This window comes from Neolamprologus brichardi, chromosome 14, assembly GCF_056152115.1.
Source record: "Neolamprologus brichardi isolate AB-2024 chromosome 14, ASM5615211v1, whole genome shotgun sequence".
NCBI classification, from domain to species: domain Eukaryota; kingdom Metazoa; phylum Chordata; class Actinopteri; order Cichliformes; family Cichlidae; genus Neolamprologus; species Neolamprologus brichardi.
The window spans coordinates 2,681,327-2,701,901 of NC_142117.1; the positions used below are offsets into that span (position 1 = coordinate 2,681,327).

The 20,575-nt window shown below is 42.1% G+C and overlaps 1 protein-coding gene across 1 annotated transcript; it reads left to right on the forward strand.

Moving 5' to 3' along the window:
• Nucleotides 1-4,307: 4,307 nt before the first annotated feature.
• coa1 (cytochrome C oxidase assembly factor 1) lies at nt 4,308-17,204 on the forward strand. The gene is made up of 5 exons (XM_006806177.3): nt 4,308-4,414; nt 6,674-6,781; nt 13,837-13,988; nt 14,239-14,315; nt 16,024-17,204. Exons 2-5 carry the CDS (start codon nt 6,688-6,690, stop codon nt 16,187-16,189), a joined length of 489 nt encoding a protein of 162 aa, XP_006806240.2. The 5' UTR covers nt 4,308-4,414; nt 6,674-6,687; the 3' UTR covers nt 16,190-17,204.
• The last annotated feature ends 3,371 nt before the right edge of the window (nt 17,205-20,575 follow it).

Consider the following 20,575-nt stretch of genomic DNA (forward strand, 5'->3'; position numbering starts at 1 on the left):
CGAAATGTATTTGTGGCGGAGGTGTGGTCCCGGGCGCGGCTGCAGGGGAGGAGTGGTGCGGTGAGCTCAACGGGGCGGTGCTGGAAACGCAGGTGAGAACAGCTGATGGCGTTTTGGACTGATGATGCTTTCCTTCCCCTTTATAGTGAGACGGGAGAGGAGCGGAGGGGGGCTGGAGATCAGCTGTGACCGACAGATGTCAGACTGTGGTCGGTCATCACAAACAACGATAAATAAACTTGGTGTCTGAAAACAAAGACCTGGGCGTGTGTGTGCCTGTGTGTAGTGCATTTCACAGTATTTATAAAGAAACCTTTAAATAATAGTCATAATTATGATTATTATAAGAAATATCAAACATTTAAGTGGATTTTCTGTTACACATGTTGTGTTAGCCCTGCAATAAACTGGCAGCCTGTCTTTGTCCTGTATCAGCTGGGATAGGCTTCATGCTCCCGCAACCCTGAACTGGATACATTGTATTCCAATTATGTAATCTGATCATTTACAAACTCAGGGTATCTAATCAAAGTGTAAGTAATAATGATAAAATAATAAAGCAGAAATAAGTGTGACATGAATGTGAATGTGTGAGCTGACATAGAGGACAGCTACATGCAGTCTGAAAAACCTTTGTTGTCAAGTTTGGACGAGACATTCTTACATAGAAGAGACTGTTAAAGTCTCTAACTGAGTGAAGCATTATTGGTCCAGTCTGTTTGGATAAATATAGTAAGCTGATGTATGTGCATTTATTGACACATTTAGTGTTGATCCAGTTCAGGATCACAGTGGAGCTGCAGCTGGATATGTTCAGTAAAGAAACCTCACAAAAGTTAACAATAAACCTGCGTCCCTGTATGTTGTTGTCCACAGGATGAGAAAATCAGACTGGAAGACGTTGGAACATGTTAATAAATGTTTGTGTTCATCCCTGTGTCTTTCACAGGAGGCGCTGGAAGGTTTCCCTAATAGTTCCTGGTGAATCAAAGCAGAACCATAAAGGTTGCTGGATTGCATGATGGCCTTACCCCTGAGCAGTCATCCTGTTAAAGGAGGAACCAGTTAGAAGCTGTTTTCAAAGTAGCTGAGCCGATTTCATCTCAAGTAAGCGATTAACTGTTTGTTTGTTTGTTCTGCCACTTAAAGGACATTTAAGGACGTCTTTTGAGTGTCCAGTTGAATTAATTCTACTGGACACTCATGGTCGTTTGTTATTATAGACATATTTTTCATGTTCATCCAGCTATTTAGTAGATTCTATCTATTTAGTAATATCTGTCAGCTATAAAATGTAATATAAATATAAAAATATCTAAATATTTCCTGCCTGTTATATTTTAATGATGTAAGTCTGTTATCGTGTTACATTAGCATTCCTCACATATCAATGAGATGCTGTACAGTACAAACTGACACAGCAGAGGGATAACGACGGCTATTCAACATCGTCACACGACACATTCGAGCTGCATGATGCAGACAAAGTCACTAAATCATCTTTTTTGTGGTTTATTGTCTTCAAACCAGCAGACAAAGCTGATGGCAGAAGTATGTGTACTGAAAAGGGTTTTTTTCTTGTTATCAAAAGACATTTGGAGTGACGGCTTCTACAACTGTGCTGAAGTAAAGCTTAAAGTCTCAGTGTTGATATTCAGCACAAAGAGAAAAGCTCACTTGCTTGAATTTATTTACAATCATAGTTTTATAAATTCTGACTAAACAGCTTTTACAGCTTTGATATTGTTTGACACTCGATATCAGGTTTAATTTAAAGGTTTCTTTGTCCCAATGAGCCATTTACACTGACCAGTGTCAGTTTAACTGTAACACATTCATTATTTAGATCCAACATTTCTAAGAGAAATAACTGAATGTAAAAAAATGGCAGCACTCAGGCCAGGTTTATAGAGATATATGCATGCATTATGAAATTTATGTATCCCAGATAATGGTTACTCATCTAGTCATGGCAGACCCACCCCTTCCTCCCAAGTTAACTGCAACCCAAAAGAACTAGTGGGGCTATTTACACACACACAACCAGTGTGGGGTAAAAAGAGCCACCAAAAAGCTGTCAGCCTGCACAGATACAGATGTGCTAGAAGCTAGAAGAGTCTACTTATGGAGAAACCTTCTAAGCCTAACAGGGGACAGGTACTCCTGCCCAAATAACATGATATAACCCCACATACAGCCCAGCCATAAAATGAACCAAGTTAAAGACAGCATGGGACCAAATGCATGTAACCAGCCTGCACCAACCTGACATTTCTTCCTCCTGAATTAAACGAATGAATGGATGAAAGTTAAATGACTACAAACCTAAAGTTCCCACACTGGAGCTTCCTGACACTGTGTGCTAACCATATTTAGCTTGTATCAACAGTTGTAACAGCCTAAGCTGCCTGAGACACTGCATTGAATGATTGTTCCTGTCTTAATGGTTTCAGCTCAGATGTTCTGCTTTTTCCTTTCAGTAGATCAAAGCAGCTCGTGCTCTGTCTGCTTCCAGTATGATGGCAAGAAGAAGAAGAATGCTTCAGCGAAGTGGCGTTCATGGTGTCAGTGAACAGTCATGGTCACACACTGCATGTGGTTTCAAGACTAAGTCATCTGGAACATGGATAATTATTTCCCCAGGAAATGTTCATTATCTGTTATCACAATGCAGATAGTTTACAGCAAAACTGGGTTTAGAGCTTCAACTTATGGAAATATGAATGTTATTGTGAACTTTTGAACTCTGCTGGATTGGTTGAGGAGGTTGGTGGGGCCGACACCAGTGCTGAGTTTCATTCAGTTTCTGTAATTCTGCTTCACATTTTCACTCTAATCCATTATACTGGTCTACACGCTGCACCGTCCCATTGAAGAGAGAGCTGAGCTAAACTCTCAATTTACAGACCAGTCTCATCCTTACTCTCACCTATGGTCACGAGCTTTCCGTGGTGATCGAAAGAACACGATGGCGACACAAGCGGTGGAGAAAAGGGCGACTTGGTTGGGAATTATTTGTTTTAATGTCTATATTTAGAGTTTCAATGAGTATTTTTTTTCACTTACAATATTATTTTTCAATGCCAATATTTTTTTGTTTCATTTTAAACTGGCTTCTTTTTAACCCCATAAGAAATCAGATGAATCAGATGATGAAGCGCAGAGAGCGGAGCTGCGGCATGAAGAAGCAGTGATGTGCGATACCACCGATGTCCTGTCCGATCCGATACAAGTAATATTCAGATGTCGACGATACTGATCCGATACTTTGTACAAAAACTTATTTTATTTATTGTGTCTCAAATTATAGCTTCATAATGCTTATAGGACATCAGATTACTTGTTCTTATCACTTAATAATAAACAATTAACATATAGAAATAAGAACCTGAAGTTGTGCGTTATTTGAACACGTTGCCTGCCTGCAGCACTAAAGGACTCTGTGAGAGACGTCTGTCTCGCCCTAGCAGCACCTGTCCCTGTCCTCCTCTTCAGTTCGTCATATTCTGTGATCTGATTCACTCTGAGGTGCTTGATGAGGTTAGTGGTGTTGCCACAGCACCTCACTGTCTTGCCACATGTATCACAAACCATGTCTTTGCTGTTTGTGGAGGTAAAATACGTCCACACATGACTCGATTTACGCTCAGCTATTGTCGTGAGTGGGGGCTGCCACACATTTATACAGCTGTGTTTCACACATGACTATGAAAGAGGAAGTAGTTCCTTCCAGTGCAGACGATCTGAATGTTATAGTTTCTTTCCACTGTGTTCCTGTTAATGATAAACTACACATTTACCCTAAATTACTAAAATATCAATATTGTAATATGAGAATCAATTCTAGATGATTGGTAAATGATTGGTATCGGAGGAATCGATCACATCACTATGAAGAAGTCGGGAGTGACATGTGAGGTGATGCAGGGCCTGTATGATGGTGGTGAGACGTGCTGTGCTGCTGATGAACCCCCATAAACACGCCCCACAGGGTCTAATATCATATTTCCATAAACACCGCCTGCGCGATCAAGCGACACCGGGCGCAACCGGCTGTTTGATAAAGCGCACCCACAACCGATTGGCTACGGGTTTTGTGACGTTGCCGGATGTAGAGAGAATACAGTGGTCCACCGTAACGCAAAGTGAGTGTTTGTGTGGATGTGTGACCGGCGTGTGGTGTTGTAGTTGTATCCAAGGACGCACCTCAGCTGTTTAAGTATCATTGTGAGCAGCGATAACCTGGACACGCAGCGCATGCGCGGTGTTTGCGGCTGCACGTGTTTCAGCAAACCGGACAGTTACAGCAGTACTCTTACTGGGACCCAGTACAGAACACGTCTGCCTGCCTCTGTACGTCACACCGGTGCTCATCTGCCCTCAACAACGACCAACAGTCCGCGCAGCAACAACGGTGCTGCTGTTACATCTCCTTTCCTTTTTTCTCTCCATGCTAACGCTGCGTGTTTCACTCGTGCACTGAGCTAGTGCAATGCTAACAGTATTTGTAGGCAGTGATAGACCAGATGCAGGTGCAACCCATCCAGTCCACACATGTAACGAAATCAAACCGCAGATGTGCAATAATGAGAAACGAGCAGGGGAAAAGTATTGAACATACGAAGAAAGGGAGGCGCGAAAAGTCACGACACTGTCGTAAATCTGTCAGTAATTAGAAAGCAATCTTCCAAATTAGTATCAGCTGGTTCAGCCCCGCTGGTGGCCTATGAAGACGTTCTCATAACAAGGTTTAATACAAGAAACATCCTGTGATAGGTAAAACCAACATGTACTACAGTCTGGTCAAAAACTCTTTGGACGTCCAACACACGTTTGCAGGTCAAAGGCGAGCGTCTCTCCATAAACACCGACAGTGAAGCTGTTTCCGGTCATATTAAAACCCCACAGCTCTCTTCTGCAGTCAGAATAACATCAATGTTGATGAGATTGAAACTGATCCCTGCTCTGCTGACATACTGACAACAATCAGAGCCAAAAATGTCACTTTTAAACGAACCACTCAGTGCAGTTTTCTTTAACCCGGCACACCTCAGCCCTCTCCTGCTTTCCCTCAAGAAGCAAAATGATATTTAAAAAAGAAAAGTGTTACTTTTCAAAACCCCGTGTACTTAACCATACTTGTTTACTTGTTTCTTATGTAGATCGTTTGTTTTGTGAAAAACTCTCGTGATGAGTTGAACCTTCTAAGGCCTCTGCATGTCAGCTAAACAGACTCTCAGCTGCAGTTAAACTTCCCCATTATTGTGGTGCAGCCATTGGTTTCTTCCTCAGTCTGAGGATCCTGATATAATACTGCCAGGCTGAGCCTAACATTTTGGCTCATTAGCTTCAGTTATATTTGTCATGTGCAAGTTAGCACAGGGTCAAAGTGTATTTGACGAGCAGGAGACAGTCACTCAGCAGTACAGTAAGAGTTTTTATTTTTATTTAAATACTAACAAATAAAAATGGGCTGACCAGTGCAGAGTGTGTTATGTACCTGAGAAACTGCAGGACAGCTGAGTGCATCCTGTGAAGTGTTGTGGTTGAGGTGTCGACCTGGTGGTAAAATCTGTTTTTGAGTCTTGTAGTCGGAGCACACAGACTCCTGTTACGTCTGCCAGATGGTAGCAAGGAGAACAGCTGATGGGTGGCTGTGGTCCTTGATGATGCTGTGAGCTTTATGGAGGCTCCGCTGAAGATAAATGGCCTGGATGCCAGTGATGTGCTCTGCTGCCTTCACCCTCTGGAGTGATTTACGGCTGCTGGCAGAGCAGCTTTGTACCAAACTGTGATGCAGCTCATCAGCAAGCTCTCAATCGCACACCTGTAGAGGTTTGAGGTGATGTTGGCGTTCATGCCAAACGTCCTCAGCCTCCTCAGGAAGTAAAGTCGCTGGCGAGCTTTCCTGATAGCAGCGTCTGTGTGAAGGTCCAGGAGAAGTCCTCGGTGATGTTGAAGTCATACTGTGTGACTGTGTGGATGGGCTGGTGTCCCCGACTGGTCGTTTCCGGTAGTCCACTATCAGCTCTCTAGTTTGGGTTGTTTCCAGGCACCACTCATACAGCGCCATCACCTCCTCTCTGTAGGCCGTCTCATCATTGCCTGTGATGAGGCCTTTGATGGTTGTGTCATCTGCAAACTTGATGATGGTGTTGGGCTCGTGTTTAGCCACACAGTCGTGTGTGAACAGGGAATAAAAGAGGGGGCTAAGCACACATCCCTGTGGATTACCTGTGCTAGGCTTGGACACGTTCATGTTAGCATCCACCATAAACACAGGATACATGTGACTGAAAATAAGGGAAAAATCAAAGCATGAACCAGACTTGGATGCATTCAGTTATTTGGATGTGGAGTGTGCATGTATGTGTCTTTGCCTGTGTTAGCAACCTTTAGCACCATTAGCTGAACTGTCTCATGGACGTAGGCGGTGATATTAATAGTACTTGTTCAACTGTCTGTGTGTAGGAGGGGGGGTCAGTGGGTCACCATGTGTTTCGCTATTAAAAATGACAAAACATCAGAAAATAGGAAATGTTTCAGACTGAAGCCTCAGAAACGTTTAGGTTGTCCTGTAGTCACCACAGAGTTCACGGTAAATCATGAATGCTTCCTTATTAAAACACAGATGCTGTCTGTACACTGACCACATCATCGTCATTACTTTCAGGAGAGAAAGCGAGCATGAGGGTTTCCAACAGTCACCTGCAGCAGCTCACCATCTTCACCACCGTGCTGACGGGTGGAGGCATCGGCACGATGTACTACCTGCTGCAGCGTGAGTACCAAAGCTCTGTAGTGCTTCATATACAGTTAGTGAAACTTTTCGTTTCAGCAGCTTCGATCACGTACTGTAGCTAGCAGAAATGTGTCATTTGACACGTTAACTTCAGCTGCTGAGAGTGAATCCTTCAGGTTTTCAGCTCCAGCTGACCTGGGCTGGCTTCAGGAATCAGCACCACCCTGTGGTTTGTTGCACATGTTCAAAAACATGGTGATCTAATTACTGTTTGAATGTCATCACCTGTTTTGGTGGTTTAACATCATTTAAGTTGGGTTTAACCTCCTAATTTCTCTTTGATATTTGGGCTGATTGGGACTCGATGAATGTAAAAACAAACAATTACCAGATTATTTATTTACCTTATTTTTGTTTCTAAGAAAAATCAGAGCAACATATGAGGATATTAGTTTAAAATTTTGACAGAACAGTAGCAGTTTAATGTCCTCGTAAGTGGATCTCAGGCCCTTGTAGAGCTAAATTGAGTATTTTGGTCTAAATAACCCAAAATGTGATGTCCACATGTGGACGCAGGTCCTAGGAGGTTAAAGAAATGATAAAAGAGAGGTGCATGATAATGTACTTTTACTAATGGTAAATATTTTGCACGTTATGTGTGCAGTGAGTGAATGATAAAGCCTAACCCAGGGGTCTCGAACTCCAGGCCTCGAGGGCCGGTGTCCTGCAGGTTTTAGATGTGTCCTTGATCCAACACAGCTGATTTAAAGGCTAAATGACCTCCTCAACATGTCTTGAAGTTCTCCAGAGGCCTGGTAATGAACTGATCATGTGATCAGGTGTGTTGACCCAGGGTGAGATCTAAAACCTGCAGGACACCGGCCCTCGAGGCCTGGAGTTCGACACCCCTGGCCTAACCCTTCTTGCTCTAATATCTGAGCCTCTTCTGCCTCGACCTCTGACAGCTGTCAGTCTGAACCTCTTATGCCGACTTTTCCAGAAGCCGTATTCAAAATCATTTGTTAATTTAATGTCTAATCTAAGATAACTTAGAAAACCCTTTTAAAGTGAATGTGCAGAGTAAAGCGAGGAGCCTTTTAGAAAATGTAAATATTAAAGTGTACATTCAAAAACCCATATTAATATTGACGACAGTTTCCCGTAATAATGGGTAGATTTTGTTATAATGTGCTGAGTTGAAGCAGAATGTTTCAGGTGAAATGAGAAAATCATTTGTAGCTTTTCTTGCTGTATTTTTATCATGTTGCCCTGAAACGGTGAGAAGCTGCTTCATAAGGCCGTTACAAAGGCGAAATCCAACGTGCACAGCTGCCGGGGCGATCTCCTGTGAACGAGGCAGCAGCTCAGAGTGTTTTTCTGTTTTGGCTACAAAGATTATTTCAGTTGCACTTTTACTGTGAAGAGAAGCAGAGAGGACCATTGTTGTTGTAGCCACAGTAACCGTGGTAACATCCACCAGTAAAGTGAAAGTGATCCAGCACAGCGGTGACCGAGACAAGAATCAAGAATCAATCAATTCTTACCACCAACAGATAATAAGAGACCCACAACATACCTGAAAACTACATCAGAGACTCTGAACGTGATGCAGTGATGCACAAACACAAGCTGGAACTGTGCACTTCAGTTTTCACCTTTAAATTGTTGGACGCTGCTCAGATCTGACTTTTGCATCAATGAAATTTGTGCTGAAGTGGATGTTTGGAGCAAAACCGGCAGCTGCCACAAGCACGGGGATTAACCAAGAAACAGGATATTTCACAGGAAGGCCATGGCCACAAAAGGATGCGCAGAAAATGTTACTGCTGCAAACTCAGCAGACAAATATGAAAACAAGTGTGCTGTTTGTCTAGTTTTCATTGGGTAAAGACTCTCCACACAAATGTGAGCAACTAAGCTGACTGACAGTGACAAAGATAATCTAGACTAAAGGTGACTTTGCAGAAACTCCACAATCTGCAGCTAAAAGCTCACATCACTACGCAGGATGGTGGAACTCCTGCTGGCATTTAATGATGCCCTTTAGCTCAGGTGCCCCTTGAAGGCCTTTGCCTGGGGGAGCCACAGTAAACATCTATGGGTGGCATCAGCTGAGGACCACCAGCCAATGAAGTATATCCCCTGTTGTTTAGCCCCCAGACCTTGTGCTGTCTCTGTGATCACAACCACATGCTGGCTTCATGCTTCTGCTGCCAGTTGTTTGGTGGTTGGCATCAGCGCTGCTCCTCTGCAGAGGAGTGCAGTTGAGGAGCCAACAGAGCCCTGATACCTGACTTCCTGAGCATATTACAGCATTTCAGTCAGCCTCCCGAGACTCAGCTGCCAGGTCGAGCCCTTGGATCGCTTCCTCTCATTGCCAACCTCAAAGCCTCCTCCCACATCAGCTCAACAAAGAGAATCGTAGCAGTTTCAGAGCTGGATCTCTGCTCCTCCATCGCTTTTCTTGCCAGCCTCACCATCATTTGCTTGATCTGTCTCGCTCTTTCGACCCTTCTTCTCCGCACATGTCGTCATGAAGTTAAGCTTAGCTTCGACCTGGCCATGCACTGAATGCTTCAGGATGATGCTGAGGTCGTCCTGCAGCTACAGTCACTTCCCTTTCTCTTGGCGACCTGATTGGCTGTGTCCACCTTGTTCTTTCCTTTCTATGTTTTCTGCTCACTTTAGCGTTTGTTGGTGCACAACGTGTGTTTACGTGCTGCTGCCTTCAGAGGGACTACTTCCACTTCCTGCCTTCTTGCGCTGTGGTTTGAAACCTTGGCTTTGAGTCCCACTTGTCTGACCTGTTATTACTGTGCAGTGTTGCTCCTGGCCCTTTTCCTTGCATCTTCCCTGTTGTATCTGCAGCCCTCTGAAGGTAGTCACCTCTGCCCACTCGTATCTGCACCACCTCATTACCTTGGAGAGCCATGGTCAGCCTGATAGGTCTACTTTTATGGGACTAGCCTGCTTTTTTAAACTGGCATTTTATTTTATTTCCCTTTTAGATGGTTTTTATTTGATTTGCATTTTGAAAGGTGATATAAATAAAACTTACTCCCCCTGTAAACCAAAGAGTCGCTCACTGAGGCACAAACTGTTATGACAGTGTCTGGAGTTGGATGAGTGACGAAACGCTGAAAACGCTGCGTCCAGATGATGAGAATCAACGTTTTGAGGCTCATGACAGGATGTTTCAGTTCAGGAACTAATGATGCCACCTGCATGTGGGATGTGTGGGAAGACAGTGGATAGAAAACGGCATTGTTTAGCTAAGCCAAGGACAACTGAGTGGACAAATAAGAAACATCAAGTCAAGTGGATTCAACAAAAGAAGGTGCAGAGTGGGCAGAGGTGACTACCTTCATATATGGTCCAGCATATATTAGATGCCCAATAGTAATACTGGAAATTATGCTTAGACTTGTGGAGACCAGAGTCTTTCACTCAAGGTGTTTGTCCCTCCATGTGTAAAAAAATTAAATTAAATTAAAAAGGCGTGGAAGTGTTGCAGTGTTTACGGTGTATTCAGTTCAGTTTGCATCCTGAAAACATACTGAATAGAAAATAGGATGTATAGAGTCACATGACCAGAAGACCAGGTGATCCTCTACATACAGGGATACTTTATGACTCCTCCTCCAGTTCCCAGAGACATCTGCTCAGCCTCGTAGCGTGGCCAGTGCTTCTATATCCACATCAAAGAGTAACGGGCTTAAGGGTCACCCTTGCTGGGTTTGGAGGTTAAACAGCTGTGACTGCTGGGAGTTTGAGAGGATTGAGGGTTTAGGGCAGAGATATGGCAATTTTATCCAAAAATTAAATTTGGGTCCAAACTTTAATTTTGCTAAGCTTGTGAAGAGATACTCGCACTCCACACAACCAAACGCCTTCTTTGTATCCAGGGAGCAGATAGTCTGGAGTCTCCGTGCGAGGAGACTATAATATATCAAACAGATGACAAACACTGGTTTTTAATAAAGCTGGTTTCAGATGTGATTGATGCTAAAACAATTTCCAGCCTATGCACTAAAACTGGTCAAAATCTTGGCAGTGAGTGAGGAGACCGACCTGTAAGATGAGCATTCGGATCTTTACCTTTAGAACAACAGTCATACATGCTTCATAGAACGATGAAGGGACTTTGGCTGACTCCTTTAAATATGGCAAAGCTACACATAGTTGAGGTGAAAGCAATACTGAGAATGCTTTAAAAGAATTCAGGAAATCCATCTTGGCCCGGAGACTTTCCAGACTGATGAAATCTTAATTTCATCAGAGAGCATGGGATATTCAAAGAATTAAAAAAGTTCTCCATCAGAGTTTTCTTCTGTGGAAGCTCAGAGGCATAAAGTTGAGAATTGAGAGACCTGGATGTGTTGTTGCTCTTAACATGATCGGAGGGGATGGTGCCATTGGTCATTCTGTTTTTGGGAATATGCAGTTTTTCCTGGATACCCTTCAGCTGGTTGGATAGCATCCTGTCAGCTCTATATGCATATAGAACAAACTCTTAGAAGCTGACATTAAACTGAGTGTTGAAAGGATGTCAAATATAGTCTGCAGCATTACCGTCTATTATCTAATTGTGTTTTTTTTTTAATCCTTGGATATAGCTGAAGCATTTGGTTAGCTAATTCAAGTCACTCCCTTTTTCTTCTTGTTTGCTGAATAAGGAATTATTTGCCCCCTCAGAAAATCTTTCAGTGTATCCCAAATCGTCAGGCTAAATATCTCATTTGTTGTATTCGTTTGGGGGGAAACAGATTCGTTTTTCCATGAATTTTAGAAAATTCTTGTCTGCAAGAAGAGTTGAATTAAATCACTAATGTTTTCCGTATTTTGGGGCATCGGGAAGATTCATGATTGGCACAAGAGAGGCCAACACCACTGTGCTCTGGTAGTCACTGACTAGTGAGAGCAACGAATAATCAATAAGAAAATAATCAGTCCTGGGACAGGTATGAGGAAAAGGAGATTTAGTGATTGTGGTTGGGTCAGTCTAACACTGGATCGACCAGCAGAGCTCAGATCAGGCAATAAAGAGAAATCAACATTATCGATACGTTGGCCAGTGCTTCTTTGGTACTGTAGAGTTTAACGTATCAGAAATGACCTCGTGTTTTTCAAAGCGCACATCTGGATCACGACTGAAACACCTCTGGCTTTGGCCTGAAGAGTGGAGTGGAAATGCTGCCCCTCCCCCAGTAAGATGGGTGCTATCCGACCTTCAAATGTGTGTTTCCTGTTTAAACAATACAAAAAAATATATGACAAACCACCGCTGCACTGTTTGATGTGTGACAACATCCTTTTAGCAGAGTGGTTTACACCTTAATACTCCACCTAACTCGTCTACAGCATTACCCAACCTCGACAGAGATTCGTGCACAGATAGAGCCATGCATATACAATAGGGTAAGGTTGCAAACACAAATGAAACCAACACAACCGAGGCCTCTGTGCCTCCTAAAACGTTACTATGAGAATCAGATCATTCCCACCACTCTATAATCACCCCCACTACTTTTCCCCCCGCTGATGACGGCTGCCAAAAGGAAAAGCAGCGAGCTCAACACTTCCTACCTTATTCAAAAAGAGAAAACAAAAATTCAAGCTCCCATCTTCTGTAGAATAGATTCATAATTAAACCTCTAAGCTCCTGGTTAGATGTGGCTGTGCCTTCAACCGTATCAGAACAGAACATCTCACCAGATACACTTTAAATATAAATAAAGTAAAATAAAAGCAGTACCAATACGTGCATGTATGTATACAAATATGCAGAGTGCTGACATGAGCAAATACTTAAAACCACTGCTGAACAGTCTTCCCGTAACCATAGCAGCCAGGTATCATCTAGCCTCCTGCATGGCAGCAAAGGAAGACGTGACTGAGGTAGTTAATAACATAACACAGATGCTCAGGATGATACAAATACAGTGATGAGTGAGTGATATGTTTTATTGATTAGCATTCAAATATCTCAGTGAAGACAGAACAAAGATCTACCACAAAGCAAGAACACGTGAGACAAGGCTAATCAAAAGGTATTGGCTGAAGCATTTACTTATTACGCTTTAACAAAAGATCTTTTTGCATGCAGCTCCTGTACACAGGGCTCGAAGCAAATAATAAAACAAAGCAAAAACAAAACAAACAAACAAACAAACAAGAAAAAAAAAAACTTTCCACCTTAGATAAGTAACTACATCAAAGCAAAAGAATCAAGAGTTTTTGTTTTTTTTTGTTTTGTTTTGTTTTTTTTTCTTCTTGCTCTTTTCATTCTTGATATATATATTTTTCTAATACTCTATTTTTAAACATATTTTTAAACAAGGAAAATGAACTCCACCTTTTTAAATCACTGTCATAACTATTCCACAGGTTAACTCCTCTAACAGAAACACATCTCTGCTTTATATTTGTCCTTATCTTGTTTTTTGTTTTTTTAAAGAAATCTGTTCCCCTTAAGTCATATTGACTCTCTCTGACTTTGAAGTGGATAGGTTGTCCACATAATCCCTCGCGTCAGCGGCTGAGCGAAGCCATCCACCGAGCCTCGCGGATCAGGTCCTTTATCTGATAGCGATAAAGGCGAATGATTACAGGCCATGGCCTCTGAGGTTGGCTTAGCAACAGGTGAACGATGGGCTCTGCACCCACCTTCGATGGATTCCACCAGACCTGCATGTTCTGTCAGCTTTCCAGGTCTTTATGCTAGCCACCAGCTTAGCATTGCTTTCACTAAAACTGGAACAGACATCCTCTTAATTCCCTAACCAGCTAACTTCTATACAAGAAGTGTGACGCTTATGTTCTGAATAAAAGAGAATGAGGAGTGGAAAAGTCGAGAGGAGCAACTGTCTCCTCGTCCTATCACATCCCTGCCAAACCACGAGTCCTGCTCACGCCATATGAACCTTTTTAAGAGTACTAAACTCTTGGTTTGTGCACTGTGGAAGCTTATTTTAACTTTAAGGTTTGAGTAAAACGAGTAACTGTTTCCATTCATACTTTAAAATGTTGTATTATGTTCTAGCTTTCCTGTTTTTGTTCACTCACACATATCATTCTGTCTGCTGTCTACTTAGAGACCTTTGCTGGGTCAGACTACCACAGGCTGGCTGTACAGGAGTTGGAGGCGTGTCCAGTTGCCATGGAAAGCCTGGGGGCGCCACCTTTAAAGGTCCACAACATCCATCTGACTGACAGATACAACCGTGTAGATAAGCACACTGCACAGGTACTGTCCTGTAGGAGGTCAATATGCTGTCATCTCTGACTTCTTTCTTTTCTAGTTTTGCATGTGCAGCTAAACTGGTTTTCCTTCTGCGTATAATTAAAGTATTTGTTTACAAGTAGCTTTTTAGAAATATTTAGATGTGTAGAAACTTGGTGTAGAATCCACATAGTGAGCAAATGTAAATCACAAACTCAATCATATGGCAAAGAACTCTGAATATATTGAATACTGAGAGTAAATTGCTTTGCAGATAAAGATTCCTGTGACAGGGATTAAAACCGGAGGCTATCTGTGTGCGTCTTCACTGAGAGATCCCAACACGAACCGGTGAGACAGTTGTGCCAGAACTGAACTGCTGCTGCTGATGAATTTGTGTTTGGTTTATTTTGACATAGTGACTGACGGGCGCCAGTTTAGCTCAGTAGGTGAGCAGAGTTAGGCTGACCTGCAGACGCTGCCATCCGTGATCAGCATTTTATATTTTATTGTGTATGTGTTGGTGTTGCTGCATAACCAGGACAGGTAGGTGTGCGTGTGTGTAAATGGGGACAAGCTTTTAAGTATATCATGCATATAGTGCCGTTTATATTTGAGTTGTATTTACATTTAAATGTTACAGTTCAAGTTAATCTGACTAAAGATGCTCGATTAATGAATAACTAATGGAAAAAAGCAAAAATCATTATTTTTGAAAATATCACAAAGAATAATGTAACACTTCACATGCTTTATTGTAGAGTATTGTGTTGAGCTTACACATTTTAGGACACTTTATATCCGGTCGTTAAGTCTGACGTCACTAGCCGTGTCTGGGCCTAAACTCCGCTGCAGGTCCATATATCAAACGATCACTATGGCATTACTGAGAGTTGAAAAACTGTCTAAAGTCTTTCATCTTTAATAAAATGATCAGCGTTCTGCTCTACCAGGTGTAACAATTGAGTTTAACATCCAGGCATCCATGAAAACTGAATTTATGACATTTAACGGAGTTAGAAGTTAGCAGGAAGTTAGCTCGCTAGCTTCCATCTAAATACAATATATCATGTCCTGACTGCGGGGGTTTGGAAACAAATTCAAACGTACAGCTCTGTTATCACTTCCAACATAAATGAAGACAGAAAACTAAACAGCAGTGACGTTTGTAGGGTTACTGAAGTTTGGCTAGCTGGTATATAATGATGTGCTACGTGATCGCTAGCGACACAGCTATGTTAGCATAGCATAAACAAGCTAACTTTTTTCCACTGGATAAAAGTTTACGTGAGTGTTCACGGTGGTCAGGAACAAATGTAATCGCATGGCAGGATGCTGTAAAAGGACTAAACTTCAGCCAGGAGAACAACTGAGATAATCCATCCACAATACGAGGTTAGTCATTCATATACTGCTGCATGGGCTGGGCTGTAGCTACATCATAAGGTTTTAAAAACTGAGCTTAAATAAATGATTAGCGGTAATAAAAGCTGAGGGAGGTCAACAGTGATCACTGACTGTTTTAGGAGCTTTTTGAGATTAAATAGAAGAAAATACAAAACATTAAACATGTTAACAACACAAAAGCATATTAAACGCAGACTACTTTAGGCCAGGAAGTAGGATTCGTCACGTCATCACTTAACGACCGGATAGTAAAGACCATATGTGTTTCAGAGCTGTGCGTTATGACCTGATGTCCTGATATAAATCACATGTAATGTGTTTTCAGTACATTCAGTGATTAGTTTATATTCACTTTGTAACTGACTAACAACTCTTTACCGTGTTAGTAGTCTCAGGCGTGGTTTCAGCTTTAACACTAAAAACCACACAAATAACAACAAAGCTGAAATAACATCTGCGGGTTTCTAGGCCTTGAGTCTCATTTGCAGCTGAACACTCTTCAGCACACTTTATGATGACTGCTGTGAAACTGTCCATAATTGTTTTAACCGCCGTCAAAAACAAATGAAGCAGGATGTGAATGCTAACCACAGGGACTGATGTGGAAGCTTGATGGTCTCTGTTCCTCACCCGTGTTTGTTACTCCTTACAGGTGGAATCTGAAGCAAGCCGTGCTAAAGCTCAGGGAAGGAAATGTCATTGACCTGCTGAGTCCTCCATCAACTACAGCACAAAGCCACGCAGCAGGGCACGCAGACGGGGTAGACGCTGACCAGCTTTACGAACAAACAACTCTGCCTGCTAGAAGCAGGCGCTGAACTATATTTACTCCACATTTATTGTTTGGTCATCTTTTAGGGGAAGCATCAAGAAGAAAAGCTCTGTCAGTGCCTGCTGCAGACTGTCAGAGCTGAGTAGACTCGTGCACTCGCTGCTGCCTCACAAATCATTAGAAACGCACAAATATGCACCAATCAATAAATGTTACAAATGTATTAGTTTCTAATGATCCATAATTGACTTTCACGCAGACTTGCAGATGTGTGTGTGCATGTGTTCAGGGGAAACGGTGTGATATTCACAAAACAGGACGTACAGCTGTGGTTTCACTTTTACCGTAACCTTCTGCTTCCTGTGCAGATGCAGAGCGAACACAACCACCGATATGAAGGATGCGTGTTTGCCGTGCTCGGCTTTCTGTGGTTTCTCTTCAGCTTTTTATCCTGTTATTTTTGCTCTCGGTCTCAGTCAGAATTTCCAAAATAACAACGCTTGAAGCTGTGTGTGCGTGTGGATGCAGTATTATTTGGTCATAACACTTTTTGTCTCAAAGATTTTCAGACAATGTTTTATGGAAATGGACATGTACACTCAATCATTACATTTTAGGACAGTGACACCGTTTTTGTAATTCTGTCTCTGCACAGTGGATTTTACTTCAACCAGCATGTGATTCAAGTACAGAGTTTTAGTTTTATCAAAAGAACAGAAACTGTTGTTTAATACTTGGATGAAAATTTGCAGTCCAGAGTCCATGAACATCACCAAATACAGTTTTCTGTTCTTGTTTCGTGCAGGTGCAGAAGTTCTTCCTTTTTTCCTGCCTGTCAGCTTAGACATCGTCACACTGCACTTAAACTATAACAGCTGAAATAACACGAATAGAAATGAACACATAAAGAGATAAAAGAAACCTGGGAACAAGAGGAGCCTGTAGAGCAGGGGTGTCGAACTCCAGGCCTCGAGGGCCGGTGTCCTGCAGGTTTTAGATGTTTCCTTGATCCAGCACAGCTGATTTAAAGGCTAAATGACCTCCTCAACATGTCCTGAAGTTCTCCAGAGGCCTGATAATGAACTAATCATGTGATTCAGGTGTGTTGACCCAGGGTGAGATCTAAAACCTGCAGGACACCGGCCCTCGAGGCCTGGAGTTCGACACCCCTGCTGTAGAGCATTTATAGAGCTCTGCCTGCAAAAGCTTACTGACAAGAAAGAACAAAGTTCATAACTTCATATTAAAATTTCAGGTCTGGAAAACACATTTAGGTTCAGTTTAATGACACGTTGGTCTGTTTCTATATTTAAAAATAAATGACACGATGATCTGACATCCTGGCTTCCTCCTGCTGTGGAGTGTGTGTTGAACAACGAGTTGTTTCGACTTTAGTGTCGATGGTTCAAAGATTCATACATCCCACATCCTCTTCATGTAACCCCTTCTGCTTATTACATAGTTATTAGCATCTCATTATATATTAGCATTCTATAGCAGATGTATATGACAACATGAAAACTCTACTTTTATGTCCAGCTGGCACTGAGACAATTTGTGAGGCGGCGGGAATGAGAATCAGCACTTCCAAGTCTGAGGCCGGAAAAGGTTGGAGTGGCTGCCCCAGGTGGAGGAGTTTAAGTATCTTGGGGAGCAGGAGATGTACAGATGGATGGGTGATGCAGCCACTGTGCCGGTCCATCACGGTGAAAAGCGACCTGTGGTCATGAGCTGTGGGTAGTGACCAAAAGAATGAGATCACAGATACGAGTGGAGGAAATGAGCTTTCTCTGAATGGTGACTGTCCTCTCAGAGATGGGGTGAGGAGTTCATCAGTGATAGACTCTGTACTCTGTACTCATGATGCATGCTCAATTATCCAGGTAGCTTTTAAACCACAAAACACGCTGCGTCAAAAACGGGTCCACCCCAAGGATCGGGTCCCCGACACAAACAGTAACATAGTGTAGCTGTTACGTGCAGGAGGATTTATACATCGAAACCAAACAACCTCTGGCTACAACACAGAAGAGCTACCTCGTCAGGCCAGGACTCTGCAGTCTGTTTACACCTACAGGCCAGTGGACACTCTTTCAATGATGAGGATGTAACATCCTGGACAGGAAGGAATGCTGGTTTGAGGGCGGAGTCAAGGAGGCCATTTACGTGAAAAGGGAAAGACCATCTCTGAATGGAGGAGGGGCCTAAGGGTCCATCTGTCACCATCTTACTGTGATTGCAGCCATTCAACTCTCTGTGAATGGTACTCATGGTTATTGATCAGTGGGCTTTGATTATTATTATGTTTATCAATTATTGAATTAATTAAAGGAACTGACCTCACAGCCCAGTGTTCCTTCAGTCAGCTGGTTTCACTCATTGTGCAAATGTGCTGTTTATAAGGTTGGAAACCTGCAGTCAGCTCAGACTGAAGACGTCACCTGATGATGACGAAACACTGAAAATCAACCGTTGGGACTGTGAACTAATCATTACAGTAGTTAAATTGTTTCACGTATAATATCGAAACGTTTGAAATTAAAGAAACGTGTCTCAGCAGTCAGTGTCGTCATAATCATTTTATAAATATAAACAATATCTTTTTCAACATCAGTTGTATCTGCAACCGTAACAACGCTTTGATTCGTCTGTTTCTGCACACAGTCTGGGTCCCTGCAGGGACAGACATCAGCTATGAAGAGAAATGATTGTTCAAGGAAATTAGCAGCTGTTTCACACCTTTTCTTTTTGTTATAGTTCCAGGAAAGAAGCACATATGTTCTTGTTAAGTGTGTGTGTGTGTGTGTGTGTGCGTGTGTGTGTGTGTGTGTGTGTGTGTGTGTGTGTGTGTGTGTGTGTGCGTGAGTGGAGGGGGTGTAAATCTGAATCATTTCACCAGCAGCTTTCTTAATCTTCCTCTTGGCCCATCGGTTTTGTCTGATGTGGCTGTCAAACTGCTGTTTATAGTTCTGTGGTATTATAATATAACTAGTATAACACACGACTGTCCCCATCACACAGTTCTTTTATCCTCACACATCGTGCTAATAAAACAACATCAGTTTCAGATCGCTCGTTTAGTTTGGATCTTATTCTTTCCAAAGTGGCAGCAATCTTATGACTGCAGTTGCCTTTAACTTCTCTTTCCTATTATTGGAAAGAGAACCAAAACTGAAATATGTGTGAAGAGGAAGAAGAAAGGAAGTGGTGTCAGATATGATCAACTATCATTATTACACAGAAGTTTTACACCTTTGCAACCTAACATGGTCCTTACTGTGCTTCAGGGCAGTTTTTTAAAGGTTAAACCGTGCTTCAAGATGTATCGATAATTACACAATTTTCCACACATATAAGTGTTTAACCCTTTAAAGCCGGTCGGAGCAGCACGCTCTGTTTTGCGTAACTATTTTTAAATCCCGGTAGCTCTGCAACCACGTGAGCTAGCGCAATACTTTTTTTTGCATATGAAACCGGAGGAGTTGTACTTACATCTTATGCCATCAGCTTGTCCTCGGTCACAGTTTCCTTCCACATATAGCTTTGCAAAAACTGCATAAAAAGCACTTGCAGCAACAAAAACATAATATTCCAGAAACACGCTTTGCCGATCCGATCAGCTGTTCGTAACACTTCCTACAATGGATTAGACGTCAACGCGAACTATTGCATGTCCGCCATGACCTGCCCGAAACCGGAAATGTAGTTTTTTACCATCAGGGCCTCATGAGCCTATACTGGTGTTTTTAAAAGTTATGTTTGACTTTATGACTTTCTGTGTGGTTTCTGGGATGCTTAGGACTCATATTGCACTGCTGGAAATAGTTTATTTTGATGCATATGCTGCTTTTTTGCAAATTTGCATTATAATATTTATTTTCGTTTTTCCTGCAGTGTATAAAAATTGGTGTATTTCAAAAATAAAACTATGAAGACACTCAAAATAAATTTCCTGTGGTGGGAAACTATTTTGTGCAACTTTTTTGTATTTACAGTTTTGAGGGATAAGCCTCTTAAATTTCTCTAACTAGAAATATATGTTAAAAAAACAAAAACGATTTTCAATTTTTTGGTAGTTTATTGCACTTTTTTGCAATTTATGTAATTACTATGCACTTAATGCAGACATATTATTAAAATCTAGGCTGTAAGGGTTGTATTTATGTATAGCAACTTGAAATGCTCCCAAAAATGGCTCCACAACATGTAAAAATATAATATAAGCTCTGGCGGACTTGGTTCTATGGTAGGTCTTAAAGGGTTAAAGCCAACATAAACACAGTTACAACTGAAGTCTAAAGAAAGAAATCGTTGTTTGCATCAGTCTTCTTTTTGTCTCTTTAAAAGTGAATCCGATTGTTTGCTGGAGTCCACCCTCACACTCTGAGACGGCCCCTTTAAACACTCGCTGATCACTGACACACTCAGTTGC

Coding starts and splice junctions, on each gene's coding strand:
- coa1 (XM_006806177.3), top strand. CDS start 6,688: ATGAGGGTTTCCAACAGTCACCTGCAGCAGCTCACCATCTTCACCACC. Junction 6,782..13,836: donor GATGTACTACCTGCTGCAGC/GTGAGTACCAAA, acceptor CTGTCTACTTAG/AGACCTTTGCTGGGTCAGAC. Junction 14,316..16,023: donor AGAGATCCCAACACGAACCG/GTGAGACAGTTG, acceptor TACTCCTTACAG/GTGGAATCTGAAGCAAGCCG.